At 38.9% G+C, this 26,555-nt stretch overlaps 1 protein-coding gene across 3 annotated transcripts in view; it reads left to right on the forward strand.

Moving 5' to 3' along the window:
- Positions 1-26,555, forward strand: part of arhgap9 (Rho GTPase activating protein 9) — a 41,325-nt gene that overhangs the window by 9,845 nt on the left and 4,925 nt on the right. Inside the window, exons 3-20 of one of the 3 annotated variants that reach the window (XM_062415754.1) lie at positions 2,868-3,208; positions 4,466-4,664; positions 4,773-5,167; positions 8,222-8,473; positions 9,618-9,710; positions 14,070-14,135; positions 16,449-16,625; positions 16,713-16,799; positions 17,879-17,940; positions 18,098-18,185; positions 18,801-18,896; positions 19,459-19,557; positions 20,647-20,752; positions 21,102-21,221; positions 22,674-22,772; positions 24,147-24,224; positions 24,574-24,627; positions 25,485-25,619. In XM_062415754.1, the coding sequence (XP_062271738.1) occupies positions 2,987-3,208; positions 4,466-4,664; positions 4,773-5,167; positions 8,222-8,473; positions 9,618-9,710; positions 14,070-14,135; positions 16,449-16,625; positions 16,713-16,799; positions 17,879-17,940; positions 18,098-18,185; positions 18,801-18,896; positions 19,459-19,557; positions 20,647-20,752; positions 21,102-21,221; positions 22,674-22,772; positions 24,147-24,224; positions 24,574-24,627; positions 25,485-25,619 (2,428 nt within the window). In that variant the 5' untranslated portion in view covers positions 2,868-2,986. The remainder of the gene's footprint in view (positions 1-2,867; positions 3,209-4,465; positions 4,665-4,772; positions 5,168-8,221; positions 8,474-9,617; positions 9,711-14,069; positions 14,136-16,448; positions 16,626-16,712; positions 16,800-17,878; positions 17,941-18,097; positions 18,186-18,800; positions 18,897-19,458; positions 19,558-20,646; positions 20,753-21,101; positions 21,222-22,673; positions 22,773-24,146; positions 24,225-24,573; positions 24,628-25,484; positions 25,620-26,555) is intronic. The other 2 variants (XM_062415755.1, XM_062415756.1) reach the window with 2 other exon arrangements.

Consider the following 26,555-nt stretch of genomic DNA (forward strand, 5'->3'; position numbering starts at 1 on the left):
TCATGTCACAAAAACAAATTGCAAGATAGAAAGGATATGACCCAAACTGTGGTTGAACCTTGATATGCATGCAGTTTCCTGTTTGCTTGCTTGCCTTGTACCTCTGACTTATGTCTCCATCCCTCCGGATCTCAACTGCAGTGTTTTTGAGCATTCCTTCACCTCATCAATAAAATAGAGTCGCAATTTGTTTAATTTTTAAAACATTTTTAAATCCCAGAACAAAGTTCCATCAGCATTTATTCCAGATAAGATTTGGTTAGATTACACTTCTTTGTCAGATTACTCTAAAATGTGTCTTGTTTTAGCATTGTATTGTGTACTCTAGAATATCACAAACGATATCTGAGTATTCAGTTTCACTCCAAAACATTCGGTGTGTGACATACATAGGTTATTAATGAAGCCAAGAATAAATATTATTGGTCTTGTGACCAAAATGACACATTAAAGTCAATTGCAAGTGACAATACTGAGTGGGGCCATTTCTAAAAATGAAGAGAAGGCTTCCTGCTCACTAGAACCTATTTCTTATTTGCTTAATCAGGCTCACTGAGCCATTAGGAGAATAACCCATTGGTGTGATACACATAGATCACTTCTAAAAAGTGAAAATATGTTCTGCTTTTCACAAATGTCAAACTGAACTTATGAGCAATTCACTGACTTTATGACTCTTCTCTACCTCTAAAACTGCTGATGCACTACTTTTTAGTATTTACCGTTGTGACCACAGTGGCTACTACTCAGCTAAATTTGCATGGTCCTGCTATAAATCATGCTATAATTTGTGTTATAATCACATCACACATCACACATTGTCTGACTTCTTAAAAACGTGCAATAAATACTCTTTTTATGAAAAGAACATTCATTGATCATGGGACATGGTTCTCATAATCAAGAGCATGGTTTTCACCTTACATATGTGTGTGTGGCATATACATTACATATATATATTAGGGCTGGGCGATATGGACAAAATCAAATATCACGATATTTTAGACCAATTACCTTGATAACGATATTGCAACAATATGTGTGTCGATATATACACACACTCATATATACATATATATATATATATATGTGTGTGTGTGTGTGTGTTTATATACTGTATATATATATACATATACACACATATAAGTTTACTCATACACGTTTATTCATTAATCAGCCACCTCACAAGCCAGTTGTATCCCTCTATAATGGGAGTAAAGGGACCAAAGGGGAGTTTTGTTTGCTTTAACTATTGCTAATGTTGATACATACTTATTCTAATTCATTACATTTTGATTAAGTACCTTTGAAAATGCATCTTTTCTGTGTTAGTCCATATGCTGGTTCAGAGGGGTTTTACTGTAATTCTCTGTAGCCTAGGAGGTCACAGATTCATTCCTGTGCTTTAATAACAGTGGGATTATCAAGGTTCAGCCAGCTAACCCTGCCCTCCCTTCCATCACCATCACACAGCTCACAGCTCCATCCAACTTCATCCACTTCTACTCAGGATGTGTATTCTTCCTATTTTCCCATCTAGTCCTAACTATCTTCTTTTTTTGTATAGGTTGTGATATCTAAGGCATGTTTTTTCTTTTCCTCCCCTTTTCATGTACATCAACAGTATCTAATTATTCTGCGCCCATGTGTCCCAGCCTTACTACATCCTCAGTAATGATATCCATTTCTCTTTTAATTCTCTGTTTGCTGAATCTCGTCTTCCCAACCAGACTGGCTGGGCCTCACTGTGACTGAAGCACTGTTGCTAGGTGCCGAGGGATGTTCCCCTCTGTGTGTACACTTGTGTGTGTCTTTACAAGTGTGTGCGTGTGGTGATGGGTGGGTGGGTTCATGTATTCATGTGTGAGGCTGTATTGCTATGTTTCTGGCATAAAGTTTGATGTTCTCTTATGTAAGCGGGTCTTGGCTGGGGAGAGCTCGGGTTTAGCTTGGGGATGCTGGCTCAGGTGGAAAGACAGAGACAGATGCTATTTTGGGTGTGCTGCGTTTCCTTACATCCTCCAAAAGCATGAGTTATTCACACACACACACACACACGTGACTCTCAGTTATACCAGGATGACAGGACAATAGAAATATGTATGCGCAAATATCTGCAGTGGAATTTCGCCCATATCCGTGTCTGTCATGTTAATAAATTGTAACTGGGAAAAAATGTATGGCAATACACTTAACAATTCATTCCTTTATATATTGTTATAAATGATTAATCTTCATTAAGCAAAAAATGCCAAAGATTCCCAAGTGGAATTTTCAATGAATTTGATGATGGATTTGCCAGTTTTCTCTGTTTCATATAATAGTAAATATAATGTCAATGGATTTATAATACATTTTAAAAAAACATCATCCATTATGATCCATGTAATGGGCTATTCTGTTACTTTTTTGTGACAATTTATAGGCTAAATGATTAATCAGTTGTTACTGAAAAAGTTATTGAGAGGTAAAGCAATAAATATTAATTAATTAATATTAATAAATTTATATCTATAAAATGTCAGAAAACAATACAAAATTCTCATCACCATTTTCTAAAGCCCAAGGGTGACATTTCAAATTGCTGTATTTTTTCTGTTGACTGACAGATAGATTCATTCTTCCAGCTCTGTTTGAAAAGAAACATTTTATAAGGGAGGGAGAGGCAGAGAAAAAAAATAAAATAAATGTTTTAATGTCGTATAACAGGTTGGGGATTTTCCCCAGATTAACCCAGACTTCCGTTTTTAGAACTAAAAGGATTCATGTTCTCTCCGTTTGAAGCTCCACAGAGCCAGGTGACATTTTTTCATTGTTTTCTGACAGCTTCGTTAATCTCTCTCTCTCTCCCTCTCTATCTGTTTCAGAGCATGGCACTGGCCTGGCTCCTGTCTCACCTGCCCTGTGCTAACCCAACCAATATCCCTATTATCGACCATCAGCACACTCCCTGCAGAAGTTGCTGAACAAGCCTACTCAGAGAGCCATGCTGTCCGGTACTTGGCGACGTTCTGTGGGGCACCAGCAGCCTGCTGCTGCGCCCCCAGTGCCCACCAGGGGGCTGACACTGTGTGGGGTCCCCAGTGGAACGGTGGTCCTGGAGGCCCAGTATGACTACAACTACCGTGGTGCCGATGGAAGGCAAGTCTGCATAAGGGAGGGCGAACGGTTTATTCTCCTGAAGAAGACCAATGTTGACTGGTGGCAGGTGAGACAAGAGTTTTTTTTTCTTTTCTTTCTCATGTGACAATGAAGCCATTTATTTCAGCATAAACATGCACGTAGCATCTATAATGTTCTATACAGTAGGTTTCTGATAGGAGATTTCAAAGTTTGAAACTGGATTAAAGAATAAAGCTGTTTATCTATTTTTCTTATTGTCAATGAAGAGATCAAAAACAAGTTAGTCTGTCTCTCAAGACTTTCCAACCTGTCTCGGTCCAAAACCCATCGCTTCAAAAGATGATATTCAAACAGGAATAGCTAGTGCATTGTTTGGGACTATTTTCAACTGCGGATGTGTTGCTTTATCAAGCATGTACAGCAGTAGCATGGTGTGTGTGGGATTCGCTCAAAATAAACTACCCCATGTGCCCATTTTCATTATAAAGGTGGAACCCAGTGTAATGGTGTGGCTCTTTCTGGTGGTTTATGGCACAAAGGAATAAGGTATATTCGGTCCAAATTCATTGTTGCTTTTGGTCTTTTCATGGGATCTGTTGACTACAGGAAAAGCAGAGAATGCCGGTGTCCTTTTTACCACTTACCTACTTACTCATTCAAATGCACTGCAGCTGTGTGTGTGACAGTGTGAGACTTTTATCAATCAAGTAAGCACAATCACAAATAGAGGTGAGCAATATGGCTATAATCTCCTATGACAGTAAATGTAATTTTTATATTCTGAAATTTGTATATATCAGTGTATAGTACATTTTCTAGAACATTCAGTAAAGAGACCCATTATTGATCAAATAAGCAGAGGGCAATAATGGTTGGTAGGCCAGTCTTTTGGTCAGTTGGTTCAGACTAAAATATCGGTATATATGTATTGGATGAATTACCATGAAATTTAGTACATATATCCATCCAGAGGATCTCCTGATTTTTTTACCATTAGGTTGAGATTTTGTGGTTTCTGGTGAACTATATTCACAAATATTGGATGGATTGGGCAATGAGAGAATCCATATTTTGCCATAATTGTGTAACAAAGTAAAATTTTAAAAAGTACATCATAATAATTACAAGAATAACATATTGTGTGTAGAGGGGGTAAAAGTTTCATGTGAAAAGAGAAGTTGTGGATTTTTTTTCAATACATGATGTCACAGGACCTTAGTGTAACAGGAGATTTCCACACTGGCTTCAGCATTAGGCTGTGATGCTTGCCTGGATTGAACTCAATGGATACATGTGGTAGGAAATTGCTTAATCGTCTGGGTATCTGTTTATTCTTTGAAAGGTTCGGAGGATAGGGGCAGCCAGTAAAACAAAGCCATTGTATGTACCTGCTACATATGTGACAGAGGTGCCTATTGCACCGATGCCCTTGCCTCAGCGCCTGGTCATGTCTGCCTCACTGAGCTCCAACCTCAGGACACTGCCAAGGGCGTCGCTCTGTCCCGGATCAACAGATTCTACCTATAATCAGCAGCACCAAGGTAAAGTGTGAAAGAAAGAAAGTTAGTCAAAAATGAAGAAAAACATATTTTTTGGCTGTTTAATGCTGTATTGTTAGGGAGTCAATACTTTTTACTTACCTTCCACAGTGAACAAACCAATCTACCACTCCATGGAAAACCTCAACTCCAACAGTGCCTTCCAGGGGCTGGGGAACAATACCAGCATGGGAGGAGGCCGCTTTCCTGCTCTGCCTCTCTCTGGATTCACTTTTACCCCCAACTCTCCCACCTCCCCGTCAGGCCACCTCATGGTCCCTGGGTCCCCTGCAGCCTCCACAGATCAAACGGGGGCACCCAATCCCAGAGTAGTCCCCATGATCACACGGAGCCAGAGCTCCAGCAACTTGCCTGAAAACGTGATGGAGAACCCGTACGATGAGGTGGGCGGTGGCTTCAGCAGCCGCGTCAACCACAGGGTCCCGAAGAAGTCTTGCAGCCAGTGGGACATGGTGGGGTCTTCTGGCAAGAACAACCACCTGCAGGTAGGGAGAGTCAAGATCTAACATGAAACTCATACAGTTGTTACTCAAACAGAGGTGGGATCTTAACCCTCTAATATTTTTGTCTAGTGTGATTTCTTGAGTATTAAGTAACAGGTTGTACTAGCAAGATTGCACTGTTGTTTTGAAATCAGACAAACTTTTCTGGTAGAAACAAATAACCACAGGAATATCCATTTTGGATTAAAATGAAAAAAAGTGTGTCTTAATGTGTTTGTATCCCACCAGACTACTTAGAACAGCTTTGGCAGTATTTGATTTACGTCTGTACTTGACCTGAATAATCCTCTCAAAGCAGCAATCAAGTTAGCATTGTCATGACATCGGAGCATCCCTGTTTTACATCAGAGATTATGCAAGGCGCTGGTGAGAGAGACACTCAAGGTTATCCGTCTCTCAGTTTAGTGCCTAAACTAGATTTCCAAAAGGAGTTTTGCCTCGAGTGAACCACTCTGCTGGCGTCCAATTTAGGATATCTGTGATCTCAGTGGAAATGACAGCGCTCTCACTTCCTCTCTCTCTTTCTCTGTATCTGTCCCTCTCTTTCTCTCTCTCCCTCTCTTTCTGAGGACCCTCTTCGTTTGTGTCTTTAATCCCAGTAAGAAGGATTATTGCAGCCACATTCAGGTCTAAATTCCTTTTTTTCTCCTTTTTTTTCAACCATAAATCACACTCTCTGTCTCTTGCCATGTGATTTTTTTGTTCACCTTTTCCCAAGTGCTGTTGAGGAATTTTAATTAAATGCAGTCTTCTTCCTCCAGGGGGCAACATTTAATTTCCAATTTGAAAATTGCTTCAAATTGAATTTTTCAATAAAAATTGAGGTGATAAGTTTTTAATGTTAAAATTTAATTTCTGTGTTTCGGGGGGGGGTGTTTTATAAGATCTTGTTCTTGTTGTAGTCAAAACTTACAACTTTACAACCTTATTTTTATGCAATTTTTTCCTATATCTGTTAGTATACAGCATGACCAAAAGCATGTGGACAGATGGACAGGCAACACAGGGAGAGAAAGTGAGGGTGATGATTCAATAAATCACAAAAGTTTCTGGCTGGAATCTAAACGGGAAAATTGTGGGTATGCATAAAAGACCACTAAACCACCAGGACGCCCCCGACTTACAACTTTACTCTTTACACTTAGATATTACATTAATACGAGGTTTCATGATGTGCTTCATGCAAGAAATCCAAACACGTAAGCAAAATTTACATCGTTTTTTTTCTTAGTGGATTGTTACAAACTATAGAAACTGAAAGTGTAAGTCAAACACACGCCAGCATGCACACACACGTAGACACACACCACACCTGTCACAAATGTCTCCCCATCTGTCTAGTCCCTTCCCCCACACGGAAACCAAACCCTGCAAGCAAACGTTAGGACAGGAAACAGAAAGTTCTCGCATCAGACCAAAGCCACACTGTGACACGTGCAACAGTTCATCTTTTGCACAGATCCCTTTCCTCTCAACCAAAGGAACCAAATACAATATTACAATATATCCACTGCTGCTCAGTACATTACTGTCTAGTTGTCACAGTTCTGGTCTATAAATGGCGCTCCTCTGTTTTGCTCGTGTCATTCTGTGGTGGCAAACTTTAAATAAGCACTTACATAGCACATATGATGATGATAATATTAAACCTTTAAGTGATATGCATCTAGAAGTAATATGCAAGGTTTTTTTGCTCTAAAGGAAATAATGATTTTTATATATGTATAAATTCTATGTTAAACTGATTTTATTATATTTTGCTTGAGCAAAAAAGAATTAACAGTTTGTTCAAAGTTCTGAAATAAATTGGAGATGTGAGCAGCGATTTAGAGGTGTGGAACCAAACACTTTTCTCACAGCAGATATTCTGACTTGTCACTGACAGAAAATAACAGATTTGTCTCGTAACATTGATAATGGCTACATTCACTTTATGTGTGTAAGTAAGCTATGCAAGTGAGTGAGTATATGCAATACCACAGTGGTATTGGTCATGGGGGAATGTAGCCACACTTATTGGCCGCACCGTTGATGTTAAAGTCACACCTAGTTAGTAAAATAACCTTAAGCAAAAGCTTTGAATTTCATATTTTTATCAGAAGTGGTCCCACCTGACAAGTACAGTTGGTTTAGATTTAACCACTGAGATGAACAGTAGGAAACAGAAAGCTTCAGGTGCACTAAAGTCTCTGTGCTGCCCCCTAGAGTAAACTCCCAACCCTTATTACACGTGACTCACACACACACATTCATCCATACACACACATGTTCATCCTTCAGTTCCTTCAATCATTATCTGAAATGACGATGTGTTATGTAACAGGGACAAACCAGCAACCAACCAGTCAATCAGTTAGTGAATTATGTCTCAGCTGTATTTCGTGGAAAGATGATCTTTCATGTATATCCTTTCAATTAATTTTATTGGATTTGTAGATATCTTGCTTGTAGCTGTTGCTTTAGTCCTCTTTATCTGTCGGGGTGAGCACATGCATTTCTATAAGCTCTGTCTTAATCCGAAAACTAATGGGTTATTCTATAGTAAGAGGCGGTGGGATTTGTTTGTTTGTCTTTATGGTTTCAGTCTCATTTTTACACACAGAGATGAGTGTTTTTGTTCAAGCTATGTCCACTGTTACTATCTGTCATGTTCCCCTTTTATGAACAATCTCAAATTTACACTGTAAAACTCAAAAACAGAAATGTATCATAAAGGGCTCTACAATATCTGCAGCATACAACACCCTCTATCCTTGATTCAGGTACAGAAAAACACAAAACACAATTATCAAGAAAATATGATTACAAGCATATACTACACAAACTGTAGGACACACACTTGCAGTAATGCCAGGCATTGAAATCATGGTCAACATAATTTAATTTCAGTCCACAAATTACATTTTTATTCTCATTTATATGGCAATGAATCCTATTGTTTTGAATTTTTGCAATTCATTTTCCATTTTATGTATTTAATTCACTCTTTGTCAACATCTGTGTATCTCTCTCACTATCTACCTCTCTGCCCACAAGGTCCCCACAGAGTCCTATCTGACTCAGCTGTCCTGGCAGGACTCCCCTCTTTACAATGAAACACAGCCAGACAAGCGTCAGTCGCAGCCGGAGCCACCCAGCCCTGCCCCTGGTCAGCAGCCTCTTCAGGTCAAGGACCTGTGGGAGCAGTACTTGGACCCAACTACAGAGAGATACTATTATGTCAACAGCATCACCAAGGAGAGGTCCTGGAAACCCCCTCGCCGGTCCCTTGGACGCACCACCGGCAAGGTAAAGTACCCAGCACAGCAGGTGTCGCTTTGTTACTCCTCCTGAATTAACATCTTTTGATTTTTTTTGATATTGCCTCATAATTTTACGGCGGGTGTTTTCACAGTTGGATGAAAGCTTTCTGTCTCAAAGGAAAGCATAGAGAGAGGTCAGAGTGTAAATAAGAGTCTCCTCATTTTTATGTTCACATGGACTGACTGTATCAGCATTAAAAGGAACATTTTCAGGCAATTAACTTTATTAAGAGCGCAACCTGTCTTGCATATTTTCTTTCTACTGATATGCAGAGAGGATTGCACACGTAGTGATAATAGGGCAGGTTTCAATAGCTCGAGGTTGAAGCCGAGTGCATGTGGGGAGACTCACACATGAATTTGAGTGGCAGGTACAGAATATTCTATATATTCTCAGTTTGGCACAGAACTTAAAGGATATTTTAAAAAGGCACTTAAGAAATTGCTTACAATGTAGGTAATGGGGATGAAATCCTTATTTGAGCAAAAATGTATGCAAATTTTTTTAATCTTAAGATAATATGTGGCTTCAGTTGAGTTAATCAAATAAAGTGGATATTGTCCACAGTTACAGTTGGTCTTTTTAGTAAAAAAATATCCTTTCTGGCGCACAGGTGGTCGAGTGGTTAAGAGCCCATGCCATGTACGCAGCGGACCCCGATTCGAGTCCCAGCCGGCGGACCTTTCTGCATGTCACACCCGCCTCTCTCTCCCATAATTTGGGATTTGTGTTTATGCCAGAAAAAATCTTTAAAAAAAAAAAAAAAATATATATATATATCCTCTCTTTGTGTCTCAGTGGACAGTGTTTTCTTGGTCAGCTTTAGTAGAAAGATCACAATAAAAAGAGGGAATTTGGCACTAAAAAGAGAGTAACTTTGAAAGATATTGACTTGATTTGATTAATTTGTATGGCTGAAACCTCAATAGCCTCAAATAAACCTTTAAGTACCCTTTTTGAGATTTGCTGAATTTTGCAGAATAACTGATTCTGGAGGTTTTGGAGTTACAAAACACGGTGACCTTACAATGACGTGCTAACAAAACCTCTGTCAAACAGAAGTTTAGTTTTTGTTGATTGAAGATGATAACTTTCCTTCTCCACAATCTGTATATTCCTGTTTCTCCAGCAGGCCAGTCCAGTTCAGCCCCAAACGTTACCCAGGGAAACAAGCAATCTGTCGCTACCACTTACTGGTGCTGGCAATGGGACTGTACACAGGGTAAGGCGACTGCACTTCTAAAGAGATGTGATTTGATAGCCAGTTTGCGTTGGCTTCATTGGTAGTTGAAACGACAGTCATCATGAAATTTGAGCTTCTTGGATGGTAAAGTCAGGATGAGTTTTGCCTTAATGACAAAATGAGTGACTTGAGTAGTTATACTTGCCTGATTTATGACACATGACTTGATTGATAAAACTGCTGTTGTCCTCACCACCGTCACATGCAATAACCACAGAAAGCAACAAGTACCTTCTTTTGAGCTCTGTGCTGTAAAGCAGTTTGAATCGACTGTATTGTGTTTTAAGCACCTTATGAATGAAGTTGAGTTACAACAGGATAGAAAGTTACAATAGGATAGAAAGTTACAATAGGATAGAAAGTACTAGTTAATTGATATAATAGTTTGGAAACAGAAAATAAAAACTGTCCATTGCTGTCTAAAGTTTAAAATATCACATGTTTATCACTACAAACCACAGAATGTATAAAAATAATGGACATAGCCACTTTGACGTGACGTTGACTCATTAGTTTGTGGACTTGTGTTTTGAAGCTTTGAGTGTCACATTATGATTGTCGTCATCTTGGATTTTTGAAAGCCAAAAGTGATGAGAAGTGACCATATTTGGACAAGAAGGTATAGAAAGAGAGAGAATGCAGATTTAACGTATTTCTGCACTGGTTTCGCTTTTCAGACCCAGAGCTAACTGCTTACTACTGACTGATCATTTTTAAGCACACAGGAGTTTCTGAGGGGTGGAGTTTAGAAGTGAAGTTAGGTGCATTAAACCTCAATGTGTACTCCGCCTACTATCACAAATTCCAGTCAGGCCTGCTCGTGGTTCATGTCAATTCATGTATGTGCTATAGTTTGAACATTTTGCATCTATATACTATATACATATTACATATACATATTTTAATCAATGTGATATGTATAATTATGTGTAATTCAATCAATTCAGTAGATAATAAACACATTTATCTCTATTAATATCCACCCACACATTGTCATTGTACTTTCACTTTTATTTAATGAGTCTTGTGACAAGGAAGTTTTTACTGATTAAGTGGTGTGGGATCATTGGAGGACGTTTAAACTTTGTTCAGCACAACAGTTAGGACGCTTTTCTTGATTCTATGTTCTGTCCTGTGACACAATTAATTATTAAGAATATTAAATAAAAAGACTTATGTAATGTGTTTTTAATTTCACACAGCTGTGCTATGGCATGCCTGTTAACACAAACAGACAGAACAAACCACAGTGAGGCAGAGTACAAACATTCCTGAGCCTCTCTCTCAATTTATGAATCTACTGTCAGCCTGTATTTGTCACCCAGAGTGCACAGTGTTCAAACCGGGACTGTGCACCAGATTAAAGCAGGGAGCAAAGCTGAGTGAAGCCAAATTAAAAAGGGGGATTACATCTTCACAGTTGCCCCATCGTTTACTGACCGTCTCACTGCCTTATTTATTTATTAACCCACACACACAAGTACTTCCTCTCAAATAGTGTGTTTTTGGGCTAATCCCCGAAGGGAATAACAAGGTAATGCCTCTTGATCTCATGCAGATGAGCAGAAGCCATTAGGGCCACACAGAGGGAGACAAGGGGCTCTTTGAAATACAAAACATTACAAAACATTTCTAAATTTAAACCACTCTCTGAAGCTTCTCATCAGCAGTAAATCCCCTCCTTCCTCCTCTCTAACGTCATCATAGTCAAACTTCCACTTGTTTTTATTTATTGCAACTAATTTGGTAACTTGACTTCACAATGGAATGTTCACACACTCTGAGAGAGGAAGTGCATCTGTTGTTTCAGAGGTTTTGGAAATGTATGCAACAGCTACCTATCATTGGCTGAAATTGACCTGTCTACCGAATCAGTGACGACATCTATGTGCCGATTAGACAGAAGCTGCATGATCCGGATTGGTAGAGATAAGCATTTTGCATCTCAGTGTTAGGTTGCCTCAGTGTTGCGTCAGTATTTCAAATTTAATGTTGCTCATCAAAAAAATACCCACATGATCAAAGACGTGATTCCCGAATCAAGTTAGTGTGAGATGCATACTGTTGACCTATATATGTCACCTTTTATTCAGTGGTACATGTATTACCAAACAGGAACTCAACCAGTCATATATAATGAACACTGTGTGCCACATGCTTTTATGAGCCAGGTGTTAAAATCCAGGTGACCCATATTGTTTGCATACAGCCCAGTACACACCAACCTATATTTTTATTTTTAAATACTATCTTAACCCTCACCATGTTGACTTATGTGAGCTCATGCATACCCTGTTAATAATCACCTACTGTACTGATGTAGACATATTGCTCATTTTACTCCACAACATTTACTGTATTTTTTACTGTTTTTGACAGATGTAGTTACTTGTTACTTTGCAGATTCAGACTTTACACAAAACATAACTTAATAAGATTGAATGTATTGTTCTAGATTAAACCAGCGTTTCTCAGTCTTGTTTTCCTGCTGTCACATGAAATCAAATAACCATTCATCGACACCACCCATCATAATCCAACTGTGTGTCAATTTAAAATATTTAGTATGTAAAAGTCAATTTTAGCTTCATACAAGAAATAGTAATCGTTGATGTTTAGGTTTGGTTTCTTTTTTTAGTAGCATTGATCAAATTTGCATTCATACTAAAGGACTACCATTTGGAGCTGCCACTTATCTGTCACTTTGAGCTAACTTGTTTTTTACTTCCCTGCTCACTTGATAACTAGTTTACACACTCACAGCAGCAGCAGGTGGTGTTGAAGTGTTAACCAACTCACGTTGGTGGGAGTGTTCACTGTGCAGCTATAGTTGGTAGTTCTTTGACTATTGTGACAGTCAAAATGCAAAATATCAGCTTCCTTCTAATTTGCAATCCTATTTGTGTGTTCATTTTTCTCCTAATCTAAATCATAAGTACTCACTGTGGTACATGTGCCAGTGGTTGGACATCATTGGCTTACATTTTCAAAGTAGTTCTGAGCTCTGCCCCTAATTAATACAAATTTTAATGCCGCATACACACCACTTTGCTTGTAATGCTTACAAATAAACATAACATATACCTACAATTTTGAAGGCTGAACTTTTACTTGTAATGAATCAGTTGAACTTTGTTGCATAAAAATAATTGTCTTAATGTTTGATGACTACTGTCTGTGCCTTCATAAAGTGGAAACAGAAGCTGGACAGTGGTTAATGTGGTAATAATAGGAAAGGTCTGGGGCTGGTGATTATGAAGTTCACACATCTTCCTGGTTGAGCAGCTGTGCATGAAGCTGATTGTACCGGCTGATAAAGCTGGCTTCCCTCTAGAATAGGGAAGTAAAGAAAGGCAGAGACAGGAGGGAGAGATGAACGTTTTTTACATTTTGACACTCAGATGACGAAGTGTCATGACACGAAACGACGCACAGCTGAGGACTCTAAAAACTTGACAAACAACAAGCCCTCAGACACAAGAGCTCATCTGGATTGTATAACTGGTTGATCAGCAACAATGAACACATATGCTGTAAGTTTATTTTAGTTTACTATGAGAGTAATTTATTTCATGTTGTGCTGTTATTGGTGTGGAATTATATGGAAGACCGTTTGCGTAAAGACTGATAAATCTAACTGAATATGCTTCTTTTGACTATCATTTTAATATGGTTTACTTATATTTGCTTTTCATTGTCAGAAGAGTTGGTGGTGATTTTCTCACAAAAAGATAATATGACTGTGTTCATGTGGCTGTGTGTGATGACTAATCTTGTTCAATAACTAGTCAATTAGCATGTTTGAGTCAAACAAGTACTACGCGATGTGTGCTTCACTCTTACTGATTAACGGCAGCAACTGCCTCTTGTCACCTTAACTTAAATTGGGCGCGAGTGAGTGTGCATGTGTATCAACCTTTATGCTGTGGTTGGTGAATCAGAGGGCATTTTTAGCTGGCAGGATGTAAGAGGAGAAGAGAGGGGCAGAGGAGTAGTTGTGAATTGTGAGTGAATGTAGCCTGGATTTCATGGCTGACCTTTTAACTGAACACATTTGTCAGCATCCTGTTTTCGCACGTGGGTGTTAAATTCACACAATTTATCCTACTTATTGTTGCACAGAGAGGCAAGTCTACTTGGCAGAGAATACCTAAAAGTCTGACAGTAAAACATTGTTCAATTTTTTCACAGGTCAGTTATATGAAAAATGAAGTCCGCTTGAGCTGTAAATTAAAATGCAATATACTGTGTATGTATAGTGACTGTTCATCTGTCTTTCCTGTCTTTGTCTTCTTACTTCTCCATCTCTCTCCCCTCTCTCTTTCTCCCTCTTTCTAGCTGTCACCTGATTTCATCTTTGGGAGCCACCAGAGGAATACAGACAGTGGCTGGCAGATGAAACAGGTGAAACTCTTCTCTATCTGCTGCACTCTTTCGTTGCCAGAGGGCATCTAAAGCATTTCACCTAGACATTCACCTTGTGAAAAACACCCCTCAAAGAGTAAAGTGGAAGATAAGCACACTGTACCAGTTTTACATATTCTCCCTACACAACAGGATGCATTTGCTTAACAAAATGGGACATCACAGAACTCTGGTACCATGAGATAAAATCCTTCTTTTGTGATGCTTGGAGCAGAAACCTACAGAATCAATAATTATATGTTTGTATTATACGTTAATACATCTATACATTATCTAGACTGCTTTAAACCCTGTGAGATGACAACTTCCTTGTTATTTCTGTTTGCATGCCTTACTGTGAAGGTAATCCCACGCGTTTTGTCAGTGCTGAAAGGGCTTTTGATGGAGGGTATTTTCCTCATGAAAATCAATGAACTCTAGTCCTTAGATTTGCAAAAACTGCATCTCCACTGTATTACTGTAGAATACATTAAAGTAATGCCAGCTATGCTCTTTAGATTCCCACAGATCAGCATTTATGCATATTAAGGTGGTGAAATAGCAACTCATGGTGTAAAAAAAGGCCGTTACCCAAACAGTTCTTACTGCAACGTGTTGCATCACAGTGAGGTGTGGGTGCTTCTTGTTAAAAGCCCTTTTTAAAGGCCTTCTCTTAGCAAAGGAGCAGATTTAGTTTTTAGTGCTAATCCTCCTTGCATGAAGTGATGGCAAACATTAGGAGGGATTTTTAGTTTGCCTGTTGAAACTAGGTTACAGGGATTGGGTAAGGTACTTAAAGGAGCAGTGTCAAGGATTTAGGAGGTGATCTATTAGCAGAATTGTAATATAATGTTCATAAGTATATTTTCATTAGTGAATAATTACCTGAAGATAAGAATCATTGTGTTTTCGTTGCCGTAGAGTGAGCCCTTTGTGTCTACATAGGGAGCAGGTCTTCTTCCACAAAGCCCATGTCACACCACCATGTTTCTACAGTAGGCCCTGCTAAATGCTAATAACTCCTACACACTGGTATTTATGGCTGTTTCTGCAGGAAGACTTGAAGTTGTATGAATATGCACATTTGTGTACATTCATGCACTCTTGTTCATGCACATGCATTGGTTTGTAAGCATAAATATTTTGCATGTGAAGTGCAGATGCATACGCATGTATCATTGTGTGTTTGGCAGTACTTCTCAGTTCTTCCTGTGAAGCGAAGCATACTTCTCAGGAAACTACTGTTTGTCACATTCTGTCACTAAAATGCTCAGTATAGACAGGCTGAGTCATTTCTTTTTTTTCTCAACATAAAATGGGAAAAGTTAGAAGGCCAGATTGCTTCAGTTGATATATTTGCAGTGCATACAGGTGGATGAAGTTACATTGCAGAAGTATTGTTCTTCTCCAAAGAGGATTGGTTTAAAATAGTTACAGTTTATTCAGAATTCATATGAAAGTTCCATACCACTCCATGATATCTACTGAGATAGCTGAGAGCTGACATGAATAAAAAAATAGTTGAAATATGGATGCTGAGCCAGTGAGCTTTGCTCCAGTGCAGCAAAACAAACAATGATGAGAAAAACATCCCACTAGTGTGCAAAGATCCTCATCTTAGGTGTAGTACGGGATGAAAAGTTGAAAGAGCAGATGAGAAGATGATGAAGATTTGGTTTATGTCACAATGAGAACACTAACATGCTGATGTTAACCAGGTCAAAGTACAGCTGGGAGTTGTGCAGTTATGTAGTCATAAACCAAAGTATCTTAATTTACATTAAAGAGAGCACACAGTATGAGACGTTTTCATTGTATAGATGAAAAGTCTAAGCCAAAAGTAAGTAGAATCATTAATATCTTACTTGATTATTTTACAAGCTTTGCTACAGTTTTTGCAGGCACCATATTCAAACTGCAAAGAATTGATCTAAACTAAAATAACAATATTTCATAAAGTCGATGAAGACTGCATGCATGAATTACTGAAAAGATTCTGACCTTCTGTTGCTCCTTACAGTTGCTTGTTTGTGAGTTTAATTGTTCATTCAAGGTTGCTCTAGGCAACAGCACCAGCCAGATACTAACATATACAGTAAATATAATATAAAGAAATGGTATAGTCGCAATAGAGACTGTTATGCAACAGAAAACAAACACCAACTCTCTCAGGCTTTACTAAACATGACCTTAAAAATAACATACTGTATCTATTATTCAGTTTTCACACAATAGATCAGCAATTGCCCTTTCCTTTGTTTGTCTTTTCCACCTGACCCATATATCTAACCCTGACCTTTAACCCCTGTGAAGAGCATGCAGCGTGCCGCTTCCTCTGACACCCTGAGTACAACAGTGTTCAGCAATGCCAATGCCCAGTGCCATAACTCTGCACCTCTGCATGATGAGAAGCAGCAACTCAGCCACTCACAATCCATGATCCTGCCTGAGAATGGCAAGGTATTCACCTCCAGAGCACCTACACACAAGGTCATAAACCATGTAGTACTTGTACACATACAGACCAATGAACGCAGTGAATGATGTCCTCATCCTGTCTTTCTGCTGGTCCAACAGTGCAGAGATTATTCATGCAATGTGACCAACATCGTCGTGGAGTCTCCATCTCCTGCAAGCCCTCCAGATAACAATGGCGTCACACCGGTGAGAAAACACAGATTTTTACTTTGTGAATGAATATCAATAAGCCACATTATAAACTCCAATGCTGTCAGTATAACAGTCAGTATAACACTTTTCCAGAAATAATCTAATTTCCTGTTTCTGCTATCTGCTGCCCACAACCCAATAATGTTAAGTAAGGTGAAGTAAATTTGATTGTTTCCCAAGTATTGAACAAAATAAGTCAACTTACCTTGCAAGGTAGCTGGATTTGCAAGATCACGACATTATGAGAAACCATCTTGTCATGTTTCAAGTTTTGTACTTGTGCCAAATCCAGCTGCCTAGCTAGGTAAGATGGTGATAGGCATTTGGTTCACCTGATACGTTTTTAAAAAAAATACCTGCTCTTTTCCAAAGAGTTTCCAGGACCACTTCTCAGATGGTTCTTTGTAACAAACCATCTGACCCATCAGGTTATGAATCAAAATAATTTAAAGAAAAAATGTCAAGGTTACTCAGGATGATCTACAAATCAGTTTTCATTTGGAACTATTTAATGAAATTAAAAGTAAAAATAAAGAAAGAACCAGGATTACCGTGAATAGCTAGCTGAGATACTGTTCATAGAGACACACACTGCAGCAGAAGTTTTCAGTTCTTCAAGCACAACAAAAAAAAATAAAGTTTAGGTTTGAATATCTCTTGTCTTTTTCTGCTCTCTCTTTGAAAATTCTGAAAAGTCTTCACTCCAGCTTTTCCTCAGTTTCTTCCCTCACTATCTTTATAGACTGTACTCATAACTTCATAGTTACGATTAATTCAGTTCTCTTGCACCTTAAACAGGGCCATACCGCAGTGGGAGATTTTAGAGCAGCTCCCCTCCTGCTATTTTTTAAATGATGCAACAGTCAAGTTAAATGTGCTCGCTCAGGATGCAGTATATTACACAGAGGAAAAGCCCTGTATCTGCTGTTTAAACTTGTCCTTATATACTCTTATTATTCCAGCCATCCCTGCCCATTGTGAATCTGACTGATTGGTGACAGTATAGAATAAGTTATTGGTGTTTACATAGAGCAGATTTCAATGCGGTTTAAACTATTTGAATGTGTTCCTAGGAGCTGGAGAAAGCCGGTCTCTTGAACAAGACAAAGATTGCAGAAGGTGGCCGAAAACTGAGGTGAGGGGTTATGGGGCTGCTCTCATTAAAGCCAAAACAAATTAGGTGAAATTAACTGGCATTTGTTTTCTGTGAATACAGTGCAAATAAAGGCGAGCATGGTTTGCTTTGCTTAATTCAGTCTGAACATTCCAGTCTTATGTTTGTTGGGTTGCAGGAAAAATTGGAGCCCATCCTGGGTAGTGTTGGTCGGGAACAGTCTGGTTTTCTTCAAAGATCCTAAATCACAGACTCCTTCCAGCTGGGTAAGCTCTAAGAAAAACCCTGTGTTTAATGATTTTAGTCCAGGTAATATGCAGTATTTGCAAAAACATAAGTGAGTTTTGCTCCAGTTTGCTGTACAAAACTTGGAGGAAAATCAGTACATGAAGAATATCTTTCCTGATCGCAAAATCATTAGCCAACACTTGGTCTGTGTCACTTTATAAATGCTGATGTTACTTTTTTTTTTTTTGGAGGGTGGATTACTCATTTGTAGAATAAAATACAGCAAATTCAGCAAAGTCATTTCAATCTTGTCGACTGCACAAACACCAGTAGCTTTGGACAAACCCACAAAGTGACACACAGCTGGATATTTATGTCCCCTCTATTGCACACATTAATGTCAGTCACTTTCTCTTCACCCTTTAAATGAAATACGCTCAACACTCAAGTTCATCAAACAGGTCACACAAACCTGTTGCAGCTGTTTATTAGAATCTGTAATTAGGGCAAAATGTGGTGGCACACAAATTACATAAACACCAGCCACCAGGCCATTAATAGAGACATATATGGGTCAGTACAGCCAGCTGAGAATTGACAAAGTCCAAAACATGATTTTCTTTTTTTGTCTTTTTTGTGCTAATCAAAAACAGAAACCAGGAAATAGTCGCCCTGAGAGCAGTGTGGATTTAAGGGGAGCACAGCTGCACTGGGCCAATGAGCTTTCCAGTAAGAAGAACGTCTTCAAGGTAAAAAACAAGAAAGAAACCAGTAGAATACTCAAGAGGAAGTCCAATTAAAAGAAAATCCAGATATGCGGTGAAGATTCTCAGGAACTCAGTCTGAAACTCTTGAGAAATTCAAGAAACTAATTGTTGCTGTGACCTTAAGTACAGTGAGGACAGTGTGGTTGCAGACAAGTAAAACATACAATAGAATCTTATTTTTGTCAGTGTATGGTCCTAATCAGTGAAGGAAGTGAGAATGGGAAGTGTTTTTTTTCACCCAGTCACCCTTTAGTGACCATCTCTGACTTCTTTGGAACAACAGCACTGTTTTTTATCTCTAAAAGATCCAAGAGGAAGCTGTACAATGAATATCAAGTGAAGCGTGGTACATTAATAGTAGGTGTTAGTGCTATAAAAGTCAAGCTATGTCCAACCTCTACTGAAACTGGTTGAGAGAGAAGTGTGAAAAAAGAATAAAAATACATACTGTGGAGCTTTGGGGAGAGTCTCTGCAGTTTGGGTGACAGCAGTGTTATGATATGATGTGTGCACACTTTGATAGTGTACTGAAAATGTGTTTCAGCTGAGGACAGTGACAGGCAATGAGTTCCTGCTGCAGTCGGAGACAGATTCTCTGATCAAAGAGTGGTACAAAACCATCCAGAACGTTATCGACAGGCTGGTGAGTCTTCGCTCTACTCCCTCTCTATCAGTGGCTAAATTGGACTAATAGTTATCCACTTAGCTTTTATATTCTGAACTCTGTTCTATCTTTTTTGTTTGTTTTCACCTTCCAAATGTACTTTATATTGAATTTCTTTTTCATTTGGGCTTTGAATGTCTCAGTACTTTTAATTGCCTTCCATGTGTATGAACTGAGTAATATAATGTACTGTAAACCACCTTGCCGACAGGAAACATGCTCAATCTTTTTTTTTTTAAATGACAGGATATTAAACCCTGGTTTGAATCATTCATCAATGTTTCAATCATCAAATATTTCTCTATAATGTTAAATATTCATTTATAAATGAGAAACAATAATATTTTAAGATTAGGAAAAAGAATCTTAACTTTAACACTCCAAAACTCTGCTAACATCCTTCATCAGACATGTATTCGACTGTTGATCCATTTGTTAGTATTTTTTTCAAATTTTATTGGCAAAATACCATTGCAGAATGAAGAAATATCTAATGTGAATATGATGTAAGGAAGGTGGTGTGATGTTGTATAACTACTTAATAACAATTGACCGGACTAGATGCTGTTTTCTTTTTAAAAATCCCATCACGTATATTTTGTATCCATGGTAGACTTTATATCTTAATCACTGATACAAAATCAAAAGTTTGTGTATTAATGTTTTCAGTGGAAAAAAACAGCCCCCCACCACAGAGTTGGGCGACTAGTAACTTAGTGACTGGACAGCACAGTGGGAAATTTAGCAGCTCAAGAGCCAGATATATCTGTCAGGGGTTGGTAAAGACCTAAAAAGAGCTATGAAAGAGAATACTGGAAATAAAATATGCCTCCGAATGAATGCTAATGTTGCTCCATGTCAGCTGGGTGTGTGAATAAGCAGCAGTTTGCTAACACGACAACATAATAAAAAGTCAAAGTTGTGTTTACACGCTCTAAATTAAAGCGATCTTTGGTGGCCCGAACCCAAATGCCACTTGTGCAATGTGTAAATGTGTCAGTATGTGGTGTAATTTTTGTATATGATGCAATTATCACTGAGTACAATTTCACTCTGCCTGCCTTCCAGGACCGTGAAAACCCGTTAGACAACGTCCTGCTGTACTCTCTGAGGAGAGCAGGCAGCGTGGAGCTGCTGGAGCACAGTGGAGACGAGGATGAGAGGAGAACGTCCCGTAAGTCTGCTTCCTTAATGTCTTCCTCCCTTCACACAACCAACCATCCCTGCCCTCCTCTCCTCACTGCCAGTCAGTCTATCATCATCACTCTTTTCTCTAAACTTCCATACAGGCTTCTTACATCCCTCCATCTTGTCCTCCATTCTCTCCTCCATTCAGCCCACTTACATTTTCACGAGGCCACCCTGGCAAATAATCCCCCCGTCAGTCCTGTCTCATCTCCGCCGCCATCCGGCCCTCCCGCTTTTCATCCTCACCACCATCCCCTCTCATCTGCTCTCCTTCCCCATAGCACTGACCTCCTCCTCCTCTTCCTCCTCTTCTTCCTTCTCTCCTCCCTTTGCAGTCCCTCGCTCGACGTCCAACCTGGAGAACACGGAAAGGAAGAGAGTGAAGACCCGTCTTAAGAAGCTGATTCTAAAGAGGCCTCCTCTGCAGGCCCTGCAGGAGAAAGGACTCATTAAAGGTGAGATTTTCGTTTGAAGCTTTTAGACCATTTGAATGCATGCATCCTTAATTTGGCTGTATGCAGTGGTGAATGATAGAGATACATGATCCTAGAAGTTATAAGATTGCACTTCTCCAGCGAAAACTATCGTTGAATAAGAAATACACTTTTCCATTGAACTGAATGGCTTCATCAGCTACAATGGCAGGCAGGAAATCTAAGCATTTGTCTCTTGGGGATGGCACGCCCCGTACTGAAGATGTGTCACACACCCCCTGACTATTTAATGAGGCTTCTCAAGCTTGACATACAGAATGTGAGCACTTTCATATCGCTTGCCAGCTGTTCACTACACTATTATAACATCTTTAATCAATGTTTCTTAAAGTTGATTCAGTTGTTAGACGTTTTGGCCATATTCTAAACAAAAATAAATAAATAAATACATAAGACATTGACAAATTAAATGACAAATAAGAAAAAATGAGTAAAGAACCATAAGAAATGCAGATACTTCCTTACAGGGCACAAGGGGTCACTGAAAGTATGAAAAATGTTGTGAAATACATGCTACGGTCGTCCCAGTTACCAAATCTCAACCGAACTGATCACCTGTGGGGGGTTTGTTAGATAACACTCTAAAAAAAATCAAAACATTAAATGAAAGATTATCTCTTGAAAGAATGGTGTTCATCCCTTCAGCAGAGTTCAGAGACTGGAAGAATCTATACCAAGAAGCTGTTTTGTTGTCTTATGGTGGCCACTTTGTTGTTTTTTTACCAAATTTTTGTAATTATTTTGGGGGGAGTTTTTGCTTTAATTTGAGAGCGAGCAGTAGAGAGGTGAGTAGAGAGAAAAATCCAGCAGCATTGCAATTTTACAGGCGCTGCCTCAGACCCCTAGGTGAGCAGAATGCCTCAGCATCTCATATTTTTTATTTTAATATATTTTTTATTAACACTGAACATCTACTGCCCCCATAGATTTTAACTTTTAGGACAAAGTAGCTAAGCAGTATCTCAAAAAGGAACAATAAGGCTAATGAGATATGTGGCCCCAGTCACATCCTCACCCACTGGAAGGTGTAACATCATTTCTTGCATGTAATTAAAAGTGATGAAGCCGTTGGATGAATGCCAATGTTTGTTTTACATATTATAGTCCTTATCAGAGGTAGTGAATTGATATGATCTCACAGGAGTATAATGGCACTAGTGTAGAAGAAGTTGCATGTGATTTTTTTTTTCTTCAATGAAACACTATAGAATATATATTGCAGTGCATTGGTTGTGTTGCATCATCAAGGGTGAGCTTACATCTCTGCTGGGAAAATAGCTGAATAAAGAGGCTTTCTTCCATAGTAAACAGTAAATGTATCTCCATTAATGTAAAGATGAAGCTCTTACATCATGCCTTGGAAGTGACATGAAAACAGAGTTGTGTTTGTGTCCGTCTGTCGTCACCCTTCAGATCAGGTGTTTGGCTGTGGTTTGGAGATGCTCTGCGAGAGAGAGAAGAGCACCGTCCCACGCTTCGTCAGACTTTGCACCGAGGCTGTGGAGAAGAGAGGTACAGTCACTGCAAGCACACAGCCGGCTCCTGCTAACATGATTTTCGACTTAAAAGCGGACACATGCGAAAAATACCCTCAATCCTGTTTTGAGCATCAGTCACTTGAGCAGCAGTTCTGCAGCTACTGTTCGGCTCTGTGACATGAATCAACAAACAGAAATTATGGGAAAGTGTTTGTGATTTCCTGACAGAGGGCTGACTAAAACACACAGATTCAGAGAAGAAGTTGTGACAGCTGCCAGCCAGAGCGAGATCGAAATGAGAGAAAATTGAGTTGTTTGGTAACTGTTTAGAAACAATGCTGCAAATAAATATTTGATACACATGAAAAATCTGTGTTTTGACCACTGGGGGTTTTGAAACCTGGTTTTGATGAATAAAATATTTTTGGGGAGCATTTTTTGTAAACAGTGCCCAGACTATTTTCTTACAGTTGCAAATCAAGACATTTACATTTAAGGCTGCAACAGATGGAGACACCAAGAAAGTAGCAACACCTAAGCAAAAAAGAGGAACCAGAAATTATACTGATCTGCTAAGCACTGTAGTAGCAAGAGGTGCAAGAGATATCCCTCCTCTGTTTCTCATCCTGAGGGCTTTTACATGTTAAATGCTGTGGTTTAAAAAAAGAAAAAAAAGTTTTTCCTTGTACACACTAAAAGCTCTAAGGATAGACGCTCCCATTAACATACATATTAAGCTGCTAATTACATTCTTGACTAATTGTTTCTGGTCTATTGAAGTTTAGAATAGTGAAAAATGACCATAGAGTCCAAGGCAACATTTTCATGTTGCTAATGTTGTCCAACCAACAGTCCAAATGGTCATATTACTGTCATAGAGCACTAAGAAAACCAACATATTTTTGCTGAGAAGTTATGGATTATCAGTATTGTTTCTTTAAATGTTTTGTCAGTCAACTAATCAATTTGTCTGATTGTTTTAGCTGTAATACAGATGGTAAAACCTTATACAATTAAAATAAACTTGTGGGACATATACGCAACAACAAGGAAACCTAAGGCTAATATTCACAATTCTGGTGCGTACTAATACATGTATAGCTGTTTTATAGAAGTAAACATTATGAATCTATACTTTTTACGTACATTAAATGTTAGAAACAAGTATTGAAAAAGCAGAAACTCAATGTGATACCAAAAGTTTGTAGGCGCTTCACACTAATTCACACTATGAAGAATTAAGAGGAAGTTTAAAACTATTCATGGGGGATCATGTGATCATGCTTGATGAATTTGTTGCTATGAAAACTTGTTTTAATGCTAACATGCTTAAATCTTAGTACATACAGTACCCAACACACCAGTATGGACAGCCTCTGATCTGACCAGCTTTGTGTGTTTTTTGCAGGACTGGACGCTGATGGCATCTACAGAGTATCAGGGAACCTGGCAGTGATTCAGAAACTACGTTACCTGGTGAACCACGGTGAGAAGGAAGAAGAGGAGGGGAAATACTCAATAGTACTGATGATTAATGTTAAGTTAATGTTTGTCTCTGTCAACCAGAGAGGGGAAATGTGGAGGGAGGAGAGGTGGAAGTTGGACTTTCCATGCATTTGTCACAAATAATTACCTTTTTTTATCTTCCTCTTTTTCAGCCACTTAAAATCAAAATAATTGCAGTTTAATGCTATTTGATCTTCCTTATTATATTTGATTGATTCATCCACATAAATGCTTTTTTCACACACACACACACACACACACACTGTGCTCCCATTACATGAAGCCCATGTGATAAACGCTGAGGACTGAGTGATTGTTGGTTTTTACAGAGCGAGCGGTGACTACCGACGGCCGTTACATGTTCCCAGCGGATTTGGTACAAGGTAGATACAGACGGACGAGGAAAAACTGCTGCTTTAGCGTGTTTCACTGAGCTTGCTTGTTTTGTGCATCATTTGTTACAAAAAATGTGAAGACCTCAGTTAAAACTCAAACACCCACAGACTGACACGCAGGGCCGAGCTGCAGCACAGACATGTGCCGTGAACAGTTTGGTGGTTGTGCTACCATTTGCTTAATGTATGTGTGTCCCTTAGGCATTCCTGCTTTAAGTTTTCTGATGTAATAACACGCAGCAGGTTGTACAGCCAGTTCTCACACAGTCCATGGCTGCCACCAAGTGGACAGAACAGAGAACCGGCTGCTTTTATACTCTGAAGCTCTCTAATCCCACAGCAATATCTCACTGACTAATTTTTCCTCATCATAATACATACTTGTGTGTAGTGTAGATCTTGAACTTCTTGACACCAAATTCAAATTAAAGCTCTTTATTCTATTATCTTTGTTTCTTATGATCCAGTTTGAGAAGCATTGGTCAGGCCTGGATTTTTTAAAAACTGTGCTTCATACTAAAAATGTGTGTGCCTATTTTTTGTTGTTTTGTTTGTGCTTGTGTGTCTTCTCTTACTTTCAAAGACCCTCTCTATCTCCCTCCTGCAGCTATAAGCCTTCACGTTACGCCTCGACACTGACATGGATCCGCAGTCTGTTCTGCTCATGTTTGCTAAATGATGCATTTACTGTAACTTCAATATTTTCTTGCCTTAATTCCCTTCGCCTCTCTTTTTCAAATTGCCTCGCCGTTCATTCACTTCCTCTGACCCTGTCTGTCTAACTTTCTCCCCTTTCTGTCTCATCCTCGCCTCCCCCTTCTCTCTTCCCCCTCTCTGTCTCTCAGAGGAAAAGCTGAATTTGGACGAGAGCGAGTGGGAGGACATTCATGTCATCACAGGAGCTTTGAAACTTTTCTTTCGTGAGCTTCCTGAACCCCTGGTGCCCTACGGTTTCTTCACCGACATTGTGGAGACAGTCAGTGAGTGACCAGCTTCAGTCCTGTTCAGTCTGTTTATCCTCACCACTTTCAATGAGTGCCTGAGTGTCACTTCATACAGAGTGACCCTATATTCCGTGTTTATAGGACATAAAACACTTGTTAAAAAGCATCTAATCGCCTTTATATTTGATGTGAGACATTTTTATGTGACACTTTTTACATTTCATCTTGTTATTTTTCCACTTAATGTGCTGTGCTGTGGTCTTGATGAGTCAAAACCAGGGCAGCCTTGGTTTGAGAGTTCACTCCTCTTTACTTGAGCGCTTTCACACTTTGTCAAGCTGTGGTGGAAGCAATTTTCTTTATTATATCATACAGTACATTTACAGCAACTCATTTTCCACCTCTAGAAAATACGCCACATATATCATGAAAGATATATGGACACAGTAAAATGGAACGTGCTTCCCAAAAAGAAAATTGCATGAATCCCAAGGCAAGAGAAGAATAATTACATACTAACAAAACTAGAATTTACTGTGCAGCACTAAATTAAATGAAGTGAGGATTTCACAGAAAAAAACTTAAAATAACTTAAAGTATAAACTTTCACATTTTGGCAGCACTTTTTCATGTGAGTCCCATAATCCTCTGCTTGTATGGCATCAAATTTTGATACCATTTTTGTTATTCTGTATTTTTTCTTTTTGTCAACCATTCTCATGGAAAGATTTCCTTAAAATTTCCAGTTGTCATTTGTAGCTTTTTCTTTTTTCTTAGAAAATGTTACTCAAACAGGAGTAAATATCGCTTTACTCTTTTCTGCTGTACATTAAGTTGCATTTAGTTGCAGTGAGTATTTAAAGCAGCAGGAAGTGAATAAGGGGTTGACTCAAAATAGCTTTTGATGAATGCAACAATGTGTGTCATTGATGTGTTTTATAAATAACAATGGAAGTCTATCGCGCACAGGAC

This window comes from Scomber scombrus, chromosome 3 (genome assembly GCF_963691925.1).
Source record: "Scomber scombrus chromosome 3, fScoSco1.1, whole genome shotgun sequence".
Classification (NCBI taxonomy): Eukaryota; Metazoa; Chordata; class Actinopteri; order Scombriformes; family Scombridae; genus Scomber; species Scomber scombrus.